We start from the raw sequence: 23,079 nt of genomic DNA on the forward strand, positions 1-23,079 counted from the left end.
GGTGCCTCACCAGCTCAGACTACAGGCAAAACAAGTTCACATCTGTTTGAATAACACTGAGGCAATAATTTTGTAAATGTGACAGTCTCAGGATAAATATAAGGACATGATGAGAAAAGGTACATAGGGGTACCTTCAGGGTATCATCAGGTACGTAGTATCTTCTGTTAAAAAAACTATTATTAGGAATACTGATAGACCATATCTTAAATTTACAAGATAATAAAAGGAGAATAAGTGCATAAGCCAATGTTTTTAAATTAATTTCTCTTGTATGCCCAGCACATTGCCAAAATGCCCCCTCAAATCAAAGTTTCAGAAACAAAAGCAGTATTTCATAGCTACCACTCACATTCATATCTGTAGCTGAGGGAAAACATCTACTAGAAGGCCGCTGTTTAATAGTTGCCACTCTTGAGTCCATGGTTGCATTGTCTGCAATTCTTGATGGCTTGGAAACTGGTACTATTTCATCCACCTTATCTGTAATATAAAAGTATTCAGTAAAATAAATACCATTTATCCAAAAACTGAAAATCTAAGTATTGCAAGGTCAAAGGAAGAGATTTACTTTTCAAAAAAATGCAAAGAAAAAGATTTTTTGGCATTTTAACAAGACAACGCTTGAGCATCATAAGTCGTGCAAGCCGAGCACTTTTTATTGCTGCTACATAACATGCATGCTTTAGTTTTAAGCCTGCATGCATTTAATGTTTACTTAGTGTGACTCGAAAAACAATCCTCTTCTTCAAACCTTCAAAATGTGAAGGGAGAATATCTATATAGAAATGGAGAGAAGACCTTTAGAAATAATGAATCTGTACAGCACTGTTTCAGATAGAGATAAGCAGACTGTACTTAGTCATCAGAATTTCAGTGATACTTTGGACAATAACAAGTACTCCAGAAGTGTTCTTTTATGCCTATTCTTCTCAAGTAACTGCATTCTAATCTCTTCATGTTCTCAGATTATTAAATTAGCGTTACTGGTAACCGCATCATTTGTTAAATGAAACTTTTATATGTACCTTATATTTTAAGAAGGGCACAATCTGGGATAAACCTAAATATATTTAGTTGTGGTCAGAAATAGACTGAACAGGCAAAGTCCAAATCTGAATGAGAATTTCAACATTTGGATTTGAGATTCTGATCTAGCATATAACATGATGGTAAAATACAGGGAAAATTTTAATCAAGATCTTCCAATGTTTAGAGTGTTTGTTTTAGCCCCGTCACCAATTTTGATCACAAACAAGATTAATCAGTATTTAATATATCACATTACTCCCTCAGACTGAGGGCCTCAAAGTGCCCTAAACAATCAACTCATTATAGCCTGACAGCTCCTTTATTACCACTCTCCTATTAGTATGAAACTAAGGCATCGAGAAATTCAATGAGTAGCCTAAGCCAAGAAAGTAATTCAGTTTCTGAACCTGTACTAGAATCCAACTTGTATTGCACCCAACAGGTTTCCTTACTACCCCTTTCATCACTTTTGCTTTCCTAAGAAAGCACAGACTGCAGACTGGCACTGTATCAACTATTCTACAGGTGGTAATTATGTTAATTCAGTGTCTTTTTCTCTTGAAGTTTCACCAAAGTAAGGATTCTTTACATAGCCTACAGGTACCGATGAGAGTACGCCACCACTAGGAGTGATTCCTTAGCCTGGCTCCTGGCTTCCACAACCTGACTCAGAGCAACTGTTACTGCTCAGCAATTAGATCTCTCCCAAATGTTTATTTGCTTCAGCAGAAAAGTGTAACTACTTCATTAGGTTGCTACAGACTTAAGAAAACAGGTCTCCAGTGGTCTAAAGATGGTGTTACTATGCAAAGTACGGGATTTGGGGATTTTGGCTTTACCTCTCAACTGGAAAGCAGTGCACTCAGGGCCCTGGATGTGGATATGGATGGGAATAAGGCAGGTGGAAAAGAGCTTTTGATCTCTCTAAGCAGTAGATCTGGCTGATGTAAGAGTGATTTTTTTTAAATGGGACCAGGTGGAGAGGGAAGAACTTTTAGCCTTGTGGTTAGGAAGAAGGTTGTCCTAGAGTAGATATTTTGTGTCACGGAGGGTCAAGGAGCAGGCAGGAAAGGGAAAGTTGAGCAGAATCAGTAAGCTGAACACTGTCGAAAGCTGTCTCACAAGAGTGGTGTTGCTGTTTCCTTTCAATGGAAGTTAGCATTCAATGTTTTCATTAGTCTACTTTATTTTTGTGTGTTTTAAATCATCCAGTGGAAGGAGAAAAGGAAAAAAAAATCTTAAAACCATCACATGTATTCAAAAATAAAACACACTTCAAATCACATTTCATAAGACTTTGTAATACAAACTGTGAACTTCTGAAAGAAAAATATCTGCACTTCTGCTCAGCAAAAGGCATCAGAAAGCAATGGTGTAACCATAAACATTTGAACTATACAGCAAAAATATGGCTAGACTGTAGAATCATATTCGGGGGGATCTATCACCAAGAGCTTCAAGGTTGCAGAGATTTCACATTAAGTCTCTCCAACTCTTTTTATCATCCCAGAAGACCAAACAACTGGTCTTTGGGATACAGAGAGAAGGAAGCTTGGGGAACTGAAGCACTAGGTACTCAAAATCTGTAAATAAGAAATATAAATATACCATTTAAGAACTGATCCCCTTTATTTTTAACAGACACATATAACCATACACCCATTCAGACAACAAAAAGCTACAGGGAAAGAGTGATGAGGCTATGACAGACACTTGAAAAGCATGAAAATATTTGTTCAGGGGATGAAACACACATACCCTCCAACTGCACTGATTTTGCTCGACAATACTAGAAGTCAGATCTGAATTTTGGATCTGACCAAAATATCAGTTGGTACCAATTCTTAATATCACCTGCTGTCTCCAGTTGGGAAAACTTTTATTCTGCGCGAGTTTATTGCAGGTTTCTGGTCTGTAGACAGGTTCTCAGTCCTTCTTACCCTATAGCTGCTCCCATTCAAGTGGTGCTTTGTGCCTTTCCAAATCTAGCTAAAGCACTTCAAAATGGGAGAGGAGATCAGGTTAAAAGCTTAAGGTGTTTCGCAAGAAACGCTTTAGGGGTTCCTTGTGTATTATTTCCAACGGCAGCACTGCTACATGTGCACAGCTTGTTCTTTTGCTCTACTGTCTTTGATCAGAATGCAAAGGTAGGCTGGAGGGTGGCTTTTTAAAACTGCAACAAAAAATTTGAAGCTACAAAAGCAGCCAGTCTGTGGAAAAAGATTTATCCTAAATGGCAGCAGCTACATGGCGGGTCCTGCAGAACACATCAAAATCTTAGTATCTGGCTGCAACTGCACCACACTTTTGAAGTGAAAGCACTATATAAAATAAAAACATTCTCACTGTATTGTCATACATGTGCTAATTAGGTCAAGAAAATTAACTGGCTGACTTGTATTTAGCTTCATTCAAACTCATCCCAAAGAAATAAGACATAAGCATATTGGGACAAACTTTCACTTGCCTTTGCCTTTAACTAGGCTGTTCATATTCACAGTACCAGCGTGCAAACCATATATGCACCAGAAACACATGTTCAAAAGGCGGCACATGCTGGAATAAGTTGTCAGCCTTACTAATAGACTTCTCCCCCAACCTTCTTGTGATCTTAAATATTTTGCAGCATGCCTTTCTTGTACCAGTGAGAGGGGAATCTCACAAGCTTGTATTGGAAATTCTCTGAGGATACCTTTATAAACAGCTTTAACAAAAGAGAGAGAAAAAAGCCACAGAAAGGGTGCAAAAATTTTGCACCTGGTGTGAGGTCTTTTGATGGTGGCCAAAGCAGCACACCTCCAATGATATTCTTAAAGGCTGTAGGTGGTAGGGAAGGAATACCCTGTACTGGAAAGAGCCTACACTGGAGGTTGGCCATACCAGCTGCATTTCATGTTAAACTGGTCATTTAGCAAAGTACAGCCACAAGCACACACACACACACACACTTATAAGGGAGCAATTTGTGGCTGACTGGTAGAACAACAAAATGTTATTTGCTTTATTTTGATTAACTCCAGTCTCAGAAAGACAGGGAAGAAGAGGCTACGGCTCGCTGGAGAGAGAGCGAGAGACAGAGCGCAGCTCAACTGTAATCATAGAAGAGGATTTTTAGGCCTACAGTTATTCACTAAGATTCGCCAGAGGAGGAATTCATTACTGTTTTGCCATAGAAACTCTTCTGAACCTTTACGAAAAGTTACAAAGGGATGTTGAGAGTCAAACACAGGAGCCATGCTACACCTGTGATAATTAGTTACCACTGCTCAAGGGGCTCCTGGTAACAGCATCCTTTCAGAGAACTGTCAGGGATACCACATGTATAAGCCAGTCTGATGCCTCTGCATGCATATAGCAATTTGAGTGCCACTATATTAAATTCCCCCGAGAGAGGCAGCACCAACGGATATAAAATAATTTATTGCAAAGTGCACTTCCATCTGTCCTGTGGGTTATCAGTTGCACCCAAGTTCTGCTCAGGGTGCCAGCCCTCAGGAAATGAGATGGCCTAAAGGCACAGAAAGTAGTTGCATTTTATCAACATGTAGGTCATCTCTGATGAAAAGCTCTTAATCACAGACATAGTAGCACAGTACCCAACAGCATGTCATGACTTTTACATTCTCCAGAGGTCTGGCTGCTAGGTAAGTTGCTTTTTTTTTTTCTTTTTTTGCTTAAGTAATTAATATCTGATAATTACAGGGGACAGTCTCCTCCTGACAGATTTGTTGCAGGAGGTGGTTCTTATCCCCATAAAATACATTGCTTAGCGACTCCTGTTTCCAATCCCCAGACTCTCTCAGAGGAAAAATTATAATGCTGCCCATCAAACCACCAGATCCATCATAAAAGGAACTTCGAAAATGAGAGTCAGGTGCCTAGATAGATCTGGTGGCACGTTTCTATACAGGCCCCAAAAGTTATATATGAGATATGATCCTGGCAACACTACTGATTATACGACACAGCCAAGACATGTGGATTAGCTCCACCGAGGGTCTTAGAAAGTGAGCTGGTCAGACCCACAGAGGATAAGAATGATCATGGTCCAGTACAGGCTAACCCCAACACCTCAGGCTGGCATGCCAGAAACACCAGGCAAAGACTGATTGAACACAGTTTTGGAGGCGAGTATTGCCAAGACCTCTATACTTACCACCAAGTCCAGAATGCTTGCTCAGAGGGGATGGGATAATGGAGAAAGAAAACTCAAAAAACAGCTGCCTCAAGAAATGACTTGTATTTGTAAGAAAAGCAATGAAGGCCTGGCACAGAGTAAAAAAACGCTCTTATGAATTTAAAGTGAAAGAACAGAGGCAAATGTTCTTCAAATACCAGCAGCACACATTGTTAACAGTGCAAATATAAACTACAAAATGTTAGACTAACCTAGTCAGCCAGAATACAATGTTAGCCAATGTGGAAATGGTTGAAATCTGCCACTGATGGCCTTATGGCTAAGAATTAAAAGGACAGGCACATTAAAAAAAAAAAAACTAAAAATCCTATGGCGTGGTTATTTTTTCTTCCCTCCCCCTTTTGCCTGGCGTGTAGGCATGGGCAATGAGGCCCTCTCGGTTATGGCTCTCTGCAGCCGGCCACTGCGACAAGGCAGAGTGGCCTGTGGTGGTTCTCGAGAGTCACTAGTCCCTTCGCCCCCTGGTAAGCACACAGTGGAGGTTGCCACTGCGTCCTCACCAGTCCATGTCGAGGCACAAGTTAACTCAACATGGGGGGTGGCTCTTTGGGAGATACGTGTCTCAAGGACCTGTGTCCTTGGCTGTTTGAGGAAAGCTAAAATCTCTGACAGGTAGTTATGGATGGCTCTTGTGGAGGTAGCCACAATGCCTAGCTGTAGCTCCATACGGCCCATGGACTGTGACATGAGACCCATGGACTGTGCATGCTCCCTCTTGATATTTTCCAGCAGCTGCACAATCCTACTGTTGGTTTCCATCAACAGCTTCTCTCCCTCTGTTAGCTGGGGCTGCCCTCTCCAACCCCGATCCCTAGGGACAGGCTCAACACCGCGGTGCTCTTCATTCATTTCATCATTTCCCTCCTCCTCCTCAGGAGAGTCACTTTCAAACTGAGGAGTCCTACTGAGTGACTGATCCCCAGGAGACTGTATGTCCATGGTACACTCCGGAGTCCGCGCTGGTGTTTGAAATCCCTCAAAATCTTCCCCAACGTTGCTGTGCGTTTCAGACGAGGACAATGGCCACTGCCAGCTCTCTGTGGTCCTGGCTGGCGAGTCTTCGTCAGAGGCAGGCACCGAGGATTCCTGTTCTTCTGCCGGCGTGGACGGCGAGCTCCCTCTGTGACGGCTGGCTTGCCCCGAGGATCCAGGAACCTCCCCATCTTGTTCCCCAGTGACATCTGGCAATCAAATAGAGGAGCAACAACCACTGTATCTGAGGCCAGGTAGATGGAGGTATCTACATGCATTGGACAACACATAGAAAGAAGCCAGTTGGGAAGCCAGAGTGTATGTGTTTGGGCAAACAGAAGGGCAGACTAAAGTTTAGTGACTGAATTGGGCACGTGGCAGTTGAAGTTATTAACCGCTCTTTTTTATATAAATGCACACTGTCCTGTACCCATAACACACACAGCCATGCTGCATCCCAAGGCAGGAACTACCAATTCACCTCATTGTGACTGTGACAGGAAATGTCAGTGAACCTATCAAGAAGCTCACCTATGCACTGCAGTGGTGTCAGTCAGACATCCCTGGGACGAGCTCAGGGCCAAGTGTCCAGTGGAGCTTCCTGTGGTGCCAGATGTGCTCCACCACTGGCCTGAATGGCAGCCCTTTGTTGTTCTGCAGCTCTGCTGGCTATCTTCTCTTTTGTCCGACGTCTCACATCACCCCCACCCCCAGTGCCTTCTCTCCCAAATCACTGCTGCAGAGCAATGGTGGCTGTCCACAGCACTTATCCTGTGAGCAATGCCCTCTCCAACATTGGCACAATTTTTCTTGTTGTTCTCTCCAAAAAATAGTAATGCTTTCTGAGGGCATTGCTCACCAGGATGTCATTGGCTTCTGAAAATACACTTAGTTTTGCCCTCCCCTGGCTACCTCTTCCCTTGCCTGAGGGCATACGGTGGAAATGTGGGTGCAAGTGCTTCCCTGTGACAGCTTAGTGTGCAAAGAGGCATTGTTATTAATGAGGAGGATATTATGTATGTGCTTACTCTAAATCCTCCTCTATATAAAATGCACTCTCAAAGGCTAGAAATGGCTAAGCTTTTTGCACCCACAGCAATCATTGGCTCAGTCACTGGAGCATGATTTGCCCAGCACCACTCTTGATTACATGAATCAGTGGCCGTAACGCTCACCCTTTCCAGACTTGAATTAAAAAAATGAGTCCGCCTTGTTTTTTGGGGGGACAATTTGGTCATCAGAAATTAATCTGGGGCGGTCCAGCTAAAATGTGCAATACTGTAGCCTGCATAGCTCACTCTCAGGCAAGGGATACGTGAGAGAGGTGCTGTTGTCAGTAAGACTATTATCTGAAAAACAGTTGTTGACTGTCACTACCTGGCTGTCTGTGTTGTTTGCACTATGGTGTTCTGAATGCCAGGTCAGTGGGATAGCTACTCTCTGGCATCCCAGTCTTGAAAAATGTTATTTTTAAGGATTAATTTCTGCTCTTTGAAAATACTTATATGCTGCTCTTTAGAACTTAATTTGAAGTTATGAGCTTATATCTGGAAGGTACTGCTGAGGTCAGGTTAAGATGATACTTCCTCTAGTTTTGTTTATGAATCAGGGTTTTTTTGATTTTATATATTGTTTTAAAGCTCCTTCTGGCAGACCCAAGGATCCCTCTTCCTATGTATCAGTCTTTGTCTACCCTAATTCTAATACGGCACTCGTTATTTCTATACCTAAGTGCCTTCAATATTATACTGCTCTAAAAGGGATTCTCTCTGGTTTAATTATGATTTTTTTAATGCTAAAATCATGGATACTATTTGTGCATTTAGCATATTCACTACTTCAAAGTATTCACATTCAAAGTATTCACATTCTGTCTGTGTCTGGCTGAACTGTCCAGTTGCATGTTTTATGGAAAGTGAGGATGAGATTGTATTTGTAAAAAGGCATGAGCTCCTTATGAAAATGAATTTTAGGGACAAACTGTCATGCAATCATTGGCTCTTCCACTCCATGGAGATTTGAAAGGGACTGTATATCAACCTAACTGCAATAACTGCTTCTTCCTTGCAATTCTATTCCCCCTTTGCCTTACTAATACAGCCATAGCTGCAATCCTTCATTAACAAATCTCTCTTAGCAACTATAGTGTAGGATCATGAAATTAAGTTTCAGCATTTCCCTATTTGAGTACACATGAAAAAAAAAATCCCAAAAAACAGGGGACCTATTTTTACCACACATAGCAAACACACATTTCAGTTAAATTCTATCGAATCGGAGAAGGATAAGGGATTATATATATTCATTCTGGTAGAGCCACTGGTCATACAAAAGGTCTTTGTAATTCTTTTGACATGTCATCAGAAAATTCTCCATATTTGAAAACTCCATTTTCCTGACAAATGTTCTAAACAGAGCCCATCTAGCAATGGTAAGTAATAGAACCAAACTAAATTAAAAGTCAAAAACTGAAACAAAACAAAATGAAAAACTCCAAACCCCGCATTAATTTATGAATACTTCTGTAAATAGTATCACTGAGTTTAGTTTGTTCAGATTCAGGGGGATCATATCACTTTTGTTATTTGTGCTTGTTTACACACTTGCCAGAGGCTTGTGGAAATATGTTGCTCTGAAAAAAGCATAATAAATTTTTGCAGAAGTTCCTCATTCTCTAAACAAATTTGCTAAGCTCCTAATCAATATTTTCAGCCTCCTGATCAAAGAGCTGAAAGAACAGCATCTGGCATATGTGACCAATGACACAAATGACAAAGAGTCTAAGCAAACAGTCTGTGAAAACCAATGGGCAGAAAGTTAATTGTGGAAACTACTGGCGAATACTTATGAATAATGAATACAGTCACAGGTATTGGGATAGGTTTGTTAATTTGTCTACTAATGAAAAGGAGGTATATTCATTAACTGGTATTATTCATAATGAAATGTTCAACAATTCTAGTAACTCCAGCTTATGGAAGCTTTTTGAAGCATTGACATGGGCATGGGAAAAGCAAGGGTGCATTACAGGCATGGCCTTACACAAGCTTTCGTTCACTGCAGAGCAATCATGGGAACTCTGCCTCAAGGTCAATGGCTGACACCACAGTGATGACGTGTCAGTCTCTGCCCAATAAATCCATTCCTTGATGACCAAAGGTCGCCCTAAATTCAGACCAGATCTTGTTAAGATGTTGGCACCAGCTGCTAGGTTGGTGCTGTGGAAAAGGTGTGCCAGTTACAGTAGGGGCACTGGAAAACTTGGTTTGGCAAGAAACTGTCTTGATCAGCCAGAGAGCAGAGGGGCTGATTTGGAAGGCCACTCTGGCAGCTGCCAACAGCAGCATTAAAGCTAGCTGAAACAGTTACCTGAACTAGCTGCCTTTACCTCATTTCTGTGGCAAAGGGGTGACTTTTTAAAAAGAAAAAAAAAAAGCAAATAAAAGCACTAAGAGTGCCAAGCCAAAATTGGCTGTAGACCAAGCTATATATCGACATGGTTGATTTTAGTTGGTTGTTAGTTGGCTTTAAAAAAATCTCTCTCTTTTTAAACCAAGTTTTAAATACAGTGGGTACAAAGAAGCACAGCTAGCTTCCTTCAGTGTGAAGCAAAGGGAAGAGGTCAGATTCTCTCATCTTTCTAGTTGTTTCCACCTTATATACCATTCCTACATGCAGCAGCTTGCTCACAGTGATATATATGACTTGCATGCAAAATAGGTCACTTGTATCTTTTTATATATACCTTTATATTTATACCTAATGATATCAGCCAACAAACTCTGGCAGTCTCCAAAGTCATGACTTCATGTTCCTGACCTCATGTCCCTTGCTCTGACAGGGCATGATTCCCATTTTGCTCCCAAAATGACCAAATAAGTGAACCAGAAAGGAGCATGCATATGGGCTAAAGGAAACATAAAAATCTGGAAGTCAGTGACCCACTTCACTGAGTACTGTGCAGCTATTTCCAAAAGTCCCATGGGACTCTCAGGTCTCTAAAGACTGCTTTCTCGTTTACCTCACTCTTCCTATTATGTTAAAAAAAAAAAGAAGTGAGATCTGTTATTAAAGTGGTCCATGTGATAGCTACCCTCCTTTCTTTCCTGTTGTCAGACAAGTCCTCTGTTTCTGCAGCAAAAGCTGTAGCTGGCTGCCTGTACGGGTGTTTGTGTTGGGCTGACACAGAGCTTTGCCTGATGTGGCAGATCAGTGTTGGAATTTCTTCTGGCAGCCACAGCAAAACTGTTATGTCTTTTATGCCTGTGTGGGGGATTTGTGGTTTGCCCACTGCTGTCCTGAACACCATGACTAGAAGCTAGGATTATGTCAGCCCTTCAGGTTCATGAATATGTACATCATTTTGGAGCACTGCTACGCTGTGCTGTCTCCTTGCACCATGACATTCATTATCACACCTCCTTGGTGACAGTCCTTCAAGTTTGCCATCAGCCATGTTTAGGAGTCTAGAAATTATCGACAGCACTTTACCCAGAGAACTGAATGATCAATTCAGCCGTAGGGATAGAGGACCAAGACAGAGGCCAAGAACAGAGCACAGGCTACAGCGGGCTTTGGATAGAGACAAACTTTAGAGACATCAGAGGTATTTCTTTAACTTTTGTTCACTGAAGAACATTTGAGACTTATGCCTGTGTTGTGCCTTACCTGCCACTTGGACTGGCAGTTGATCCCTCCCCTGAGATGTGCTGCTGTTTAAGAATCCCTCCTTTTGAAATCCCACCATTTCTGTTTCACCTCTGCTACTGGATCGTTGCCTTTTCCATTATCTTTCCTTTTCAGATTGCCCACCAGTGGAGCTGGACTTGAGGGGTGGGGTACCGTCTTCCTGCTGACAGGTAGGTGGAGATGTTCCTTGGCCACAACAAATGGGCCAGGAGCTCAACAACAGCGGTACCACAGTTGGGGAGCTTCCTGGGACCTGCCTCTGCTGCTCTGGACCTGGGCCTCTGCCTGTATCTGCATCATGCCTCCTGTGGTGGGTGCATTTTTCAAACTGCTTAGGTACCAAGGTGATAGATGCCTTGTAAATACCTAAGATAGATACAGACAGAAACTGTACCAGGCACAATCAGTTATGCAAAACTTAATACAATGCCAATTGCACCTATATGCTGTAGTATCACCCACCTTGTCTAGCATCTGCAGTCAATCACAGTCAAATAATTGGCACATGTATTTTTCCTTTTGAAAAGTGATGGGAACACAGTACATTCATTCTTCCTTGCTGCCAAAAGGTCTAGGAACTTAGCCCTCAATGTTAGGTGCTGCATATGCACACGCTTTGTTTCATCGCCTGCCCTAGTATGAGTTTGCAAGTTTAGTTTAAGTTCTTTCATTTGCTGATATAATTTGTTTGTCAATAATCTGCAAAAATCTGTTATATAAGCAATACTAAAATTACAGGGGTAGTATTTATGTGTGATTATGCATAGAGATTTATTAAAACTACACAAAAATATGGCTTTGATGCTGCTTCTGTCTTAAGAATTTTTTTTAAATTTTATTTTACATATAGATGGATTGTTTTTAGCATAAAGATCAGAAGCTAATTCAAGTATAATTGATATCAATCTTTACAAATTTGCATGAGTGAATGAAAGTAAGCATCTAACAGAAGTAGGCGGACTTATTTCAATTGTACTCCTTTTGGACTTTTGTCACTTTCCATACAGAGGCAAAAGACCTTGCCCTGCTTAGTTTGTGAAAGAATGGCTGGGAAGAAACTTGATAAATATACCTCAGGGCGAATGTTTATGTTGGGGGGAACTATTTTAAAGGACAATTTGGGCAAACAGTATGTATGGGAATCTAGATGAAGTTTTCAAAATTCTAGAACAGCTTTCCAATAGCACCGGGAGGGGGTAGTAGAAAGAAGAAAACTAACTGGTTTCAGAAGAAAGCTTGATCAGACTACAGAAGCTGATATGATGGTGTTGCTTGTGATAGAAACAATTCTACTTGATGAATAGATCTCTAGTATCTTGGGGAAAAAACAGGTGACTCCTATTTGTAGATGGTTAAAAAGGGATCTTTGTTACATTAGTTATGCCTACTGAAAACTAATGCTTTTGTTAGCTAATCAAACATGAACAGACATATAAAAAATAATCAAAGGTAGGTAAGGTATAACTAGGTCTAACACTGCTAATAATTTAAAAATTAAACTTAGCTAAAGCATTGTTTCAGAGTAAGAATTTTAAAGGTTAAGATTTAAATTCATATTTGTTGTTTATGATCATATTTAGAGGTAAGAAACAACAAGCTGAGCCTACAATAATATCATGTAAATGTTATAGTTAAAAATACACAGAAATAGAATGATTTTGAGTTTTCATTTACAAAATTAGGCTAATCCTCATAAATCTGCCCCCATGAGCACATCTTAATCTGAAATTAACTTGTTCCAGCCCAACCCCAAATGAGCAGTTTGCAGGATTGTGGTTAAGTCACAGCGCCAAAATCATATATTTACCATCCTGCAAACAACAGGCAGAGATTATTACTTTAGCAGTTAGCATAAGGAAGAAATAACAAAAGTGCTTTCCAATACAGTCAAAAACATAAGCCATTTGAAACACCTTCCTTTCAGGAAAATTTAGTAAAAATATGTGTGTATTGTCTGGGACATTATAAACTATAAAAAGTGCACTAAAATCCAAAAAGGGAAAAATATATAAAATAAATCAGTAAAACATAAAAGCTGTTTAGTGATAAAATTAAGCATTTAACATCTAGTATCTATAAATATCATTACATGATTTATAAGATGACTTGTATGTATTCACAATAAGGAAGAATCAAAACTTTCTCATAAGAAAGTCTTATTTGTGTTTCTAGGATTGAAAATATCTTCACATCAGTACATATAAGTCACATTTACATATTATAATCACACCATCAAAAGATAATTTTAAGGAAGGCAGAAAACTGGCCTGTTCAAATTCTTGCTACAGATGCAATTTTCAAGTACCAGCTCTTTAACAGTACGTTCAATTATGAAATAATTATACAGGTATTTAAAATGCACCTGCAATCCTGAAGCCTTACAATTCAGCCTACCTTGAAAGAGGAATGGTCATTGTTTAACACTGGTTTCTGTTTAAGAACAAAAACAAAGCAGAGAATATAGTCAATACCCACTCCTATCCTGCAAGCCAGGTGGAATTTAAGTGGCAGTTTGATGTTCTGTTTAAGAGACAGCATTTGAAAATTGGGCCTAGTCACAAAAGAAACACAATCAACCAAAACAAACCAAAGAGAAGAGGGGAACGACCTAGGACGCTTGCAACCTTCTCTGTTCTGACACTCTCACACTTCACACGGAGGGGAAAAAACAAGCAAACTATGAAGAATTATCTAAAGACATTTATTTTTAATTATGTAAGAAGTTAATTAACATGGATATATGAACATCTGAAGGAAAAAAAAAAAAGAGAAATAGCAGCAAAGGGAGTTTTGAGATGAGGGAGATAAGACCTTCATCTCCCTGGCTCCTGAAAAAGAGAAAGAACACATTAAAAGCGTTGAAAAGTCTTCCATTGACCTAATTGTACCATGTTGGGGAAAACATGCAATTTTTACTGTTCCTCAAGCACTCATGATTTTGAATATGTTGTTTGATATTCAATTAGTAATATCTGAGTATAACCAGTGACACTCACATATGCCAACGTATTTCAATCATCTGGCTCCAAATGCTACAAAACCACGTTTCCCTTAACACTTACAATTCCTTTTCCAACTTCTTTTATACCATTGTCTTGTTTGGCTGGCGCAGAAAGGCCTTTGAAAACTTTTTCAATTACTGTCCTGTAGTAAAGAAAAACAAGTATCATGAAAGGGCGCTTCATACTTGAGCATAATCTGCTAAACTCAGAATAATACTAGTGTAAATGAGGAGAATACCCACATAGAGCCTCAACTGACTTCTGCTCAGGATTCCCAGTGTTTTCTGAATGTCAGTTAAAGCTGCCCTCCTTGAGCAATACAAACTCTGGTTTGAAGAAGTGTTCAATACTGAGAGTTACCTGTTAATTTAAGAATCTATGCCCAAAGTTGCTAAAAATCAGCCCATCTCTAGCTAGGTGCCAATTTTTTGCAGTGGAAAACATAGGGTTAGCATTTTTCTCCTTGAAACATGCTAACTTTCAATACTTCTCTGTTTGAATGTGTTTTAAAAGCACATATGTCATAGGCATGGTCAAAATCCTATACCTTCTTACACTGGTGAAAGCTCCCCACAGTTAGACTGCAAGTCATAAAACCTGTACCTTGCTACATCAACACAAATATGGGGCCCACATTTTGTCACACATATAATCAAAACTCCTCCCAGAGTCACTGCTTTATGTTGTGAAAATGACGACTTGATGACAACCTTTATTTTATTACTACATTGCTATCTCATTAGAATTTCAAATATGTAATGCAAATCAATTACTTACAAGGACACCCTTCAAGAATTCTTCATTAAGCCTGATGCCTTTTGCTCTCATCTTCTAAAATACAGTGTCTGGTGAAGATCAGAAAACCTTCTTCCTACATACAAGCACTGCTGGTACTGGAAACTATCAAAGGAGTCGAAGTTGTGCATGCTGTAAGAGTTGCTTTGATGGTACTTCCATTGTTTCCTGCAGACAAATCTCCATCATCAACTCCACCATATTGAAATACAAAAACTATTTTTGAACCCAGACGTCTCTGAGAGTGGTTTCTTCAAATATAACGTAACACTTCAAGCTAAACCGCTGTCTGGCATTCATTTATATGTATTTGCTCTGCAATTTCATTGTTTCAGATGCCATTAGAAAGTGCCACCTTTGAAACAATGGACAACAGAAATGGGATGAATTGTGAATGCCTATTGGAGACAGAGCTAATAATATTTCTTTTGAATGCCATCAACTGATATTTTTCTTTTAAACTGCTACTAAAACTTGATGCCAGGTAACAATATTCTGTGTCGATGATTTCACAGTTACGCTGCATCTGAGAGGTGGTACCAACATCCAGACTATTCAAAGGAGGGGAAAACCCTGCATCTATATTTGATACTTTTGCCCACATCAAAACCCAAAGATAAGTATCAACGCAAATATAGGGATTATTTTACTTTGAATACCATACCAAATTTAAAAACAAACAAAAAAACCCCACAGCTCAGAACTGATATTTTTCTTAACTTCTTAAAAGGTCTTAATAAAATTTTTACCTTAGCTTTTTTAAGTTAAGCACTTTGTCCACTTAAGCTTTTCATACTTTTCCACAATATTAACCCAGCGCTGATTTCTCCAGATTCACTGAAAATCCCAAATTGCTCAATAAATCAAACCCACTTTCTGGCATTGAAAGCTTGGGAGCACGAACCTTTTGAATCTTGTATCTAGACATTTACAGATCTTAGTTTATGGATCTCTTCCTTAAGAATCATATCATTATAAAGTTATCCATCCACATGAAATTATCCATAAACAAGTTAAAATAAAAACTGAAGGAAAAACCCTCCAAACACAAGATTTTCACAAGCCACATAAACTTTATATGATCAGAGTTAAAATTATTATTTTAAAATATTAATTTTGAAACTCTAATGATAGATATTTTCTATAGTGATGATGAAAATTATGACTGAAACAAATGCATCAGGAGTTTCATGCATTTTAATGTCTTATTTTTAGAGTATTTTCAAATCTTCATTTTAATTTGCTGCATGAATATTTTGATTATTCTTCAGTATTAATGGGATTACTACACATTACCTAGTATTATACTGTAGGTGCTGTCTCAAAAAAAATTGCTGCAACAACTAATGGTTAGTTTATATGTTGCTACAACTCACTCATTCTTGAAAACCTGCAAGTCACAAAAGAAAAAAAAAAGGCCTCTTCCCCCCACCCCAACACCCTGCAAAAGCCAGAAACTAACTTTACTATTAAAAACACATCCCCTCCAAACATGCATTTTGAAGTTGGATGCTCTCCCTCTGAAACAGGCAACTGCAGTAACCAGAAAAAGTCAGTGGCATAGATGAAGTATAGTCTACATTTTAGTAATTTGTGCTATGAAACTGCAGTAAAATCATAATGCTGCCCAGGTAATACTGCCGTGAATTTTTTGTAACCTAAAGATTTTACTGCCTATCTGTACTATTTAGGCACAAATATCATGTTATATCTTCTATCCTGAACAGAAAAATGCTAGTCTATGCTCTTCCCTTCTCCTATCCTCTCTCCCAACTAGAACCTGCTCCCCAAAAGACCACCAACAAAACCAGTCAAACAAAACCCCAAAACCCATATTTTCCTCATAATGCCTCTCTCACCTGTATCCCAGAAAACTCTCTTTTTGGTTAATGGAAAACTCTACAATAACAATGTAAACATTTTTGATATGCTGCCAAAACATATTTTTCGGAAGAATATGAGAAGCAATGGGGTTTACTCTGTCATAGTCTCCGAATAGAGAGAAAATTTCACTAGCTGGAACCTCTGTTAGTGACCTGAAATGAGGTCAGGAAAGAACAGAAAAATAAAGAGGAGAAAATAACTAATCAGTCCTGTTTTACACTAAAAAGATGCAACCAAAAACTTCATTGCTGAGAGAAGCCACTGCCTACAACCTAGCTTTCCTTTCAGTGACACTCAACTTCTTCTACGAGCACGACGTAAACCGTGCTGCTGGCTCTCACTCAGAGCCCAGCAGGTTTGGAGACTTGTCCTTGGGCTAGATGCCATGAAAACGGGTACAGTGACACAGGCCCTGCTCAAGAGAGCTTACAATCTAAGAAAGCAAAATGACATACAAGAGTATGGAAAAAATACAGCTAAACACAAACAAAATTTGTATACATATATATACAGTTACACTTACAAAAACTACTAGAACAGCATAACTATTTCTATCTGCCCCTCCACCTAGCCATCATTACTTAGATGATAACTTAATAGGGATCACGGTGGATGTGGGTCTTAAGGAGAGATTTCAAGGAGAAGGCAGTGGCCTTATGAATCAGTCCAGGGAGGGTTTTCCATGCATACGGGACAGTGTGGAAGATGTTATATTGAAAACTTGAAATTGTGCAGAGCAGCATTTCTCCAGGGCAAAAAGTCAAGGTGTTGTGTGCAAGATCCCTATTTCCTGAGACAGAGACAGTGTGGTTATGTGAGTAACGTCTGGCCATTAAAAAGACAAGCGAATCACTAACGTAAGACTACACTGAGGCTATGTTACTTGCCACATAGTCTCCGTGGCCGCCAGTTAGCACAGTAACTGCGAGGAGATGATATGGAAGGGTTTTCAAAAGAGTCGGATACAAAGAAGGAAAAAAAGGTAAGATGAAGGAAAGGAGACAAAAGGAAGAAATGGGAGGAATATTTTCAAATGTAGTCTTCTGCTTTAGTTCTTAGTGTGTTTGCAATTTATTAACTAAAAAACTAAAAAACATATACAATAACTAATGTACATTCGACACCATAAAATAAACTGGACCATATGTCAACATTTACAATTATGTTATTATCCTTCACTATGGAAAGGTGAGAAACAGGTTAAACAAGAGACAAAATGCTTCCCCTTACCCTTCTTCTTCCGTACTGAAGCTTGGAAATAGAAAGGGAATGAACTGTGAATCAATTCTGAAGGTAATTTTTCTTATGCTAAATCCTTGTCTGTTATTTTGAACATAAACATTTTTCTTCCATCTCTAAGAAGTCAGTCTCTCCCTGCTAACCTGTACTGTGCATGTATCTATCCAACCACTGAAGATAAACAACTTGGCATAAGCCCAGTTTATCAGGGTTTATACCTTGAGTATAGGAAATTGCTCCATTGCAGATACAAGAGACATATACAATTTATTTCTAAATTCTTTTTAAAATGTAGTAATTTGGGCAACTTATTGATGCTAGGGCACTGAAACGGATTATGATGGTAGGGCAATTTCATGTCATTGCAGATCGAAGTGGAAAGGAACTGTTAACACATTATCTGCCATATTTTGTGTTAACTTATTGGAAAGAGAACAACTAAGATGGTCTGATATAGCACTCAATATTATGGAGAACAAAGTAGCTAAAAGTATGTCAATAAAACCACAAATACAGTTCAGAGCCAGACAAAAGAAGTGACTGGAAAGACTGCAAGATGTATAAATTTTTTAAAAACTGATATTATTTAGCTTAGCTAGGAGAAATGACAAAAATATATACTCTAAGAGAAAACAAATAGGGAATTTCTGTTTATCTTTTTCTTATACTACATAACAAGGGACGTTCAATAAAATTAAAAAGCATCACATTTAGAACCAATAAAAAGGAAATACATTTGTACACAGCACATGATTAGCCTGTGGTATTCTTTGCCACGAGACATTATCGAGACTATGAACTTCTTCAATTCAGAAAAGATTACACATATATCGATGAGAACATCCACAGTGTTCATCTATAAACACCTCCTATTTATTTTATACATATATTTTATGAAACAAATGCATATTCATTAAATAAAATAGTTTAACAGATATCAAAAATGTGGGTGTTCTCATAGTTTATACGGATGTCCAATATATACACATATACATATATAGATATATAAATTGTATGTATATATATGCACACACACACAATCTGTGTTTTATGTCAGAAGACAACTTTTAACTTATGATAGCTGGAAAATTTTCTCTTTGGGAGCTTGTTCAATTGTTGTGCAATTTAAGAATTGTTTCTTCTGATACTAGTCCCTTTACATAACAAATATTAAAATAGGTAGACTACAGATGTTATTTATAACAGTAGTCATATTGTTTGCTAGGGTGGCAAATGTTCAGCATATCATGGAACTGGTGTTTACAGGCCTGTTTAGGAAGAAGAAAAATTTGTGCCATGCTCTCGTATCACTACAGCTTAATTAGAGGACATATACTTCTGGAGCAGGCTTCAGTACTAGTCTTCAGCTCAGTAAAGTCTTGCCATCATAACATTTGCCCCATCTGGATAAAGATGATGAGGAGGAATGTGCTTAAGGATTCAAGGACATCCCATGGCTGCTAATCACAAGAGCTGCAATGGTTCCTGAGAGCCGATGAGAACAAATAGCGGACCAGGTACTATACAGCGAACGAGGGGGAGAGTAAGCCAAACTACGATGCTCTTCAGTGCAGAGGTAGCTTTACTATTATTAAGCTATTTTTCCCTGGAAAAGAGTGTTGCTCCTCTCTGCTTTAAGAATGGTATCTACTATGTAAGTTTGAAAAGTAAGAGAAATACAAGAATATCTTCAAGGACTTGCAGAAGGCAATAACGAAGGGGAAAAAATGGTGCCTAAATTTTTCCCTCCCCCTGGGCCCTTTAGAACTGTTTGTTGATAAACCACCAAGACTCTTAACACTCCATGAAAGGAAAACAAATCAAAACACCTCAAACCAAAAAATGGGGCATGGGAAAAAATTCTACATTTTAATCCTGGAAGAAAAATACAGAGCATTCACAGACTGTAGAAACCTTCAGTCAGGCTCCCAAAGTTCACGGCACAAAATAATCAAATTTTATGCGATTTGTTAGATCTAAATAATCAGAATGCTTCATTTTGGTCTTCCTGTGGTTGTTAGACCACACAGAAGACAGCAACCAGTTCAGCGCTCCTTTCTTGGTCAGAACTCCCACTGCAGCTATGTGAGTTTTGACTCATAAAGGATGGATGGGGTCCATCTGCCCCAGAAAACATTGATGTCTAGAGGGAAAAAGTGGCCATTTATCCACAAAGCTTTGATTCCTTCCAGTTGGCCTTCATATGAGTCTATGTCAAAAATTAAAATGATTACAAAATATAAGTATTTAAATCAATGTAGGATTATAGTAGTGGGAAAAAGAGCTTTGTTGTATGATAGACTGTATTATTCTGCAATGAGGGACATGGTTTGTTTTTATACCCAACATCATTTACTAAACACTCTATTCTAGTGGAATAGCCACATACAAATATGCACTGGGTTTCTGCCTTTGCATAGACGGTCCCATTCATAACATATTTGTTAGTCTAGCTGAAGGAAAACTGTCTTTTAATGACCTAACAGATTAACACCAAAAAGAAAAGAACTATTACTTCCTTTACTTCTATAAAATAAATCAAAACTCCTGAGGAATTATAAATATCTAGAATGCAGATGATCACACAAAGGAATCTATAATCACGTTTCTTAAAATTAGCAAATAAAAGACTGAATGCTCAATACTTTTTTATTACCACTAATGAGAAGAATTATGTTTATATCATGCACAGAAGTCAAAGTGATATCATAATATGCACTTTTTCAGATCAGAGTCTCTAATGAAAAAAAGCTGAAGTTGAAGCTGCTTTAACACTGTCAGCTTTTTAACAACAGCTTCTGGCAGCTTACCTTTATCCACTAATGAGAGGCCACAGAAATTTAAAATAAAACAATATTAGATTAACTGAAAATTTAGAAAGCAAAGCTAATAAAATACGATACGGCATTACTTCTTAGAAGATGTGCCAAACTTTGATGATGCACAAAAAAGTATAAACATTCTCTTGCATAGCAGTAAAGGCACAAGTTTAAAAAAAAATTACTCATGCGAATCATGCATATTTGAACTCTCCAAAGATGCAGCATTCTTAAAACCTTTTCTGTTCTATTTGGTGCACACAGAGCAGTTCCTTTTAATCAATTTAACATATATTTATATTTTAAAATTTCTATTATCCCAGCATGCTTGTCAAAAAACACTTTCTTACCAAGCTCTTCAAGCTCTGAGGTCATTGACTTAGACCGCAAGGTCAGTGCAGTGGTTGGAGCTCGCTTAGGAGGTGGTGGGGCTTTGCATTAAACAGAAGGATATAAAATATAAGTAAACGTAAATCTCAAACGCTATATATTTGCAAACACAATTTCATATTTGGTCAAAAGAATATGTCACACTAAATAAGGTAATATTAAATAAATACATGCAGAGGAAAAAACCTCAGATGCTTTTCATGTATTGAATTTCTGCACCATTCTACTTTTAGCATAGGTTCTTTGACAAATCAGTAAGCTTTTATGTAACAGGATATATAGAAACATTTAAAGCTAAATAATTCTGCACTTCTATTTTTCACTAGGAAAAAGACCTTCTAGAGAAAGCACCTCACAGCAGTTATGCCCCCCCTTCTAAGAAGTGTACATAGCTAAAAATCTCTTGGAGACCAGCTAAGTCTCTGCCAGATTAATTTCATCTTTGAAGAAACTTTGCCTGCTGTTAAATCTGGAAAATACAAGAAAGAAGATTCAAACTGATCTTAATAGTCATGGTGAGACTTAGGAAAACAGGTGATCCTCAGAATAAATAACACTTAAAGTTGATCTTAAAATATCAAGGCAATCATCGAGCACTGAACCTAAAATCCAGCATGTTTCTTGGGTATCCTGATATACAATGTTTCCTGCTAGCTTCAAAGAGAACCAAGCCAGACAATATGTTACTGGAGGTAACATTTCTGGAGGCAGAAATGCGAGTAACATCAGAAAAGAATCTGCCTGCCATTAAGCCAATGCTGGCAGGAAAGCAAGGTTTCCAGGAAGCAGAAGCTCCTGGGACACAAGGAAAAATTAAGGATTCTGAAGCATTTTGGTTAATAATATACATCAGAATACTTCATTTGGAAAACATGCTGGCAAACCAATTTAAGGACGAGAAAGAGGAAAGAAATAGACACCATTTTCCCATAGCAACTATACCCGCTAGGTCAGCATCATTTTCTCTGTTAGGCTCCATCACCTACTTACAGAGGCTTGAAAGCGTGTCATGAGAAGGCAAAAATGTAACTCAGGTTCAGTGCCAGATACAGAGCCGCATGGGTCCCACATTTAGTAACTCCAGTTTGAGTTCTGTCCTTGCCCAACAAGAGAGGTGACAACAAATTTGTGAAGGAAACCACACAAACTGGTAAATGGGCATGGCTACCTGACACTTGCCATCACCGTAAAGGAGACTGATGGCAACAAAATCCCTCTGCGCAATTCCCAAGTTAAAACAGCAACTGACAGGAAGTAAGAAAAGCTACAAGCTTGCATCAAAAAGGGAGAAGACTTCAAAAGTGAACATTTTTGGCAAATGACACATTATCAGTAGAAGGCTCCGGAAAGATGACAAAGAGCTGGTGTTTGTTTTTAAGGAAACACTTTATCCTTCCCTTTGAGTTGTGTACAAAGGTTCCTTTATGTAAAGCCAGTATGACACATACCAAACAACAGAGGCGAAAGGTTTGCTTAGAATGTGTAAATAGTAATTCTATCAAGCTAAAAATAATGCAAGACCATCTTTGGATATAATTTACTTTAAGACTTTTTTTTTTTTTTTTTTTTTAAGCAGTAGATGTCAAGAACCCTTAGAGTGTGGACAGAGAGTTTTACTCATGGACAAAGGAGCCTGTGGGTGCCAGTTTCTAGCCCTTCTTGTGCTGAAGAACCACGCAACTGTGATTAACGTGGAGCAACTGGCGGGAGGAACAGGAATGTGATGCTACTGTATTGAAGATTAGTGAGTAGCAGCGATCTTTTCTGCTTAATGATAACTGTGAGGATCTAATGACTTTGCAGGGTACCTTTTAACTGAGCAAACTCAGAGGCACCTAAGACAAAGGAAATAGTTCAAAATCCATTTTTGGAAGTATTTTTTGCATGAAGTTTTTTTGGTGGGGAGGAGTTGGTGGGGAAAACCATACTGCAATTCTTAAGGGACTAGTCCAGTCTTATTATATAGGTTATCCCATAAACCCCATTAAAGTTAATATAAAAAAACCCTAATCTTTTAAATTGGGAAAAAACGTTTCCCGGTTTGTATCCGGACAATTCC

The 23,079-nt window shown here is 38.7% G+C and overlaps 1 protein-coding gene across 1 annotated transcript in view; it reads right to left on the reverse strand.

Annotated features, from left to right (window-relative positions):
• The window catches only part of SHANK2 (SH3 and multiple ankyrin repeat domains 2), a 328,166-nt gene that overhangs the window by 15,385 nt on the left and 289,702 nt on the right, over positions 1-23,079 (reverse strand). The window contains exons 18-22 of the mRNA XM_067296273.1: positions 20,981-21,061; positions 20,622-20,630; positions 17,803-17,823; positions 719-778; positions 353-483 (exon numbers count right to left, since the gene is read on the reverse strand). Of these exons, the coding sequence (XP_067152374.1) occupies positions 353-483; positions 719-778; positions 17,803-17,823; positions 20,622-20,630; positions 20,981-21,061 (302 nt within the window). The remainder of the gene's footprint in view (positions 1-352; positions 484-718; positions 779-17,802; positions 17,824-20,621; positions 20,631-20,980; positions 21,062-23,079) is intronic.

The sequence above is a fragment of the Apteryx mantelli genome, chromosome 4, assembly GCF_036417845.1.
Source record: "Apteryx mantelli isolate bAptMan1 chromosome 4, bAptMan1.hap1, whole genome shotgun sequence".
Lineage (NCBI taxonomy): Eukaryota > Metazoa > Chordata > Aves > Apterygiformes > Apterygidae > Apteryx > Apteryx mantelli.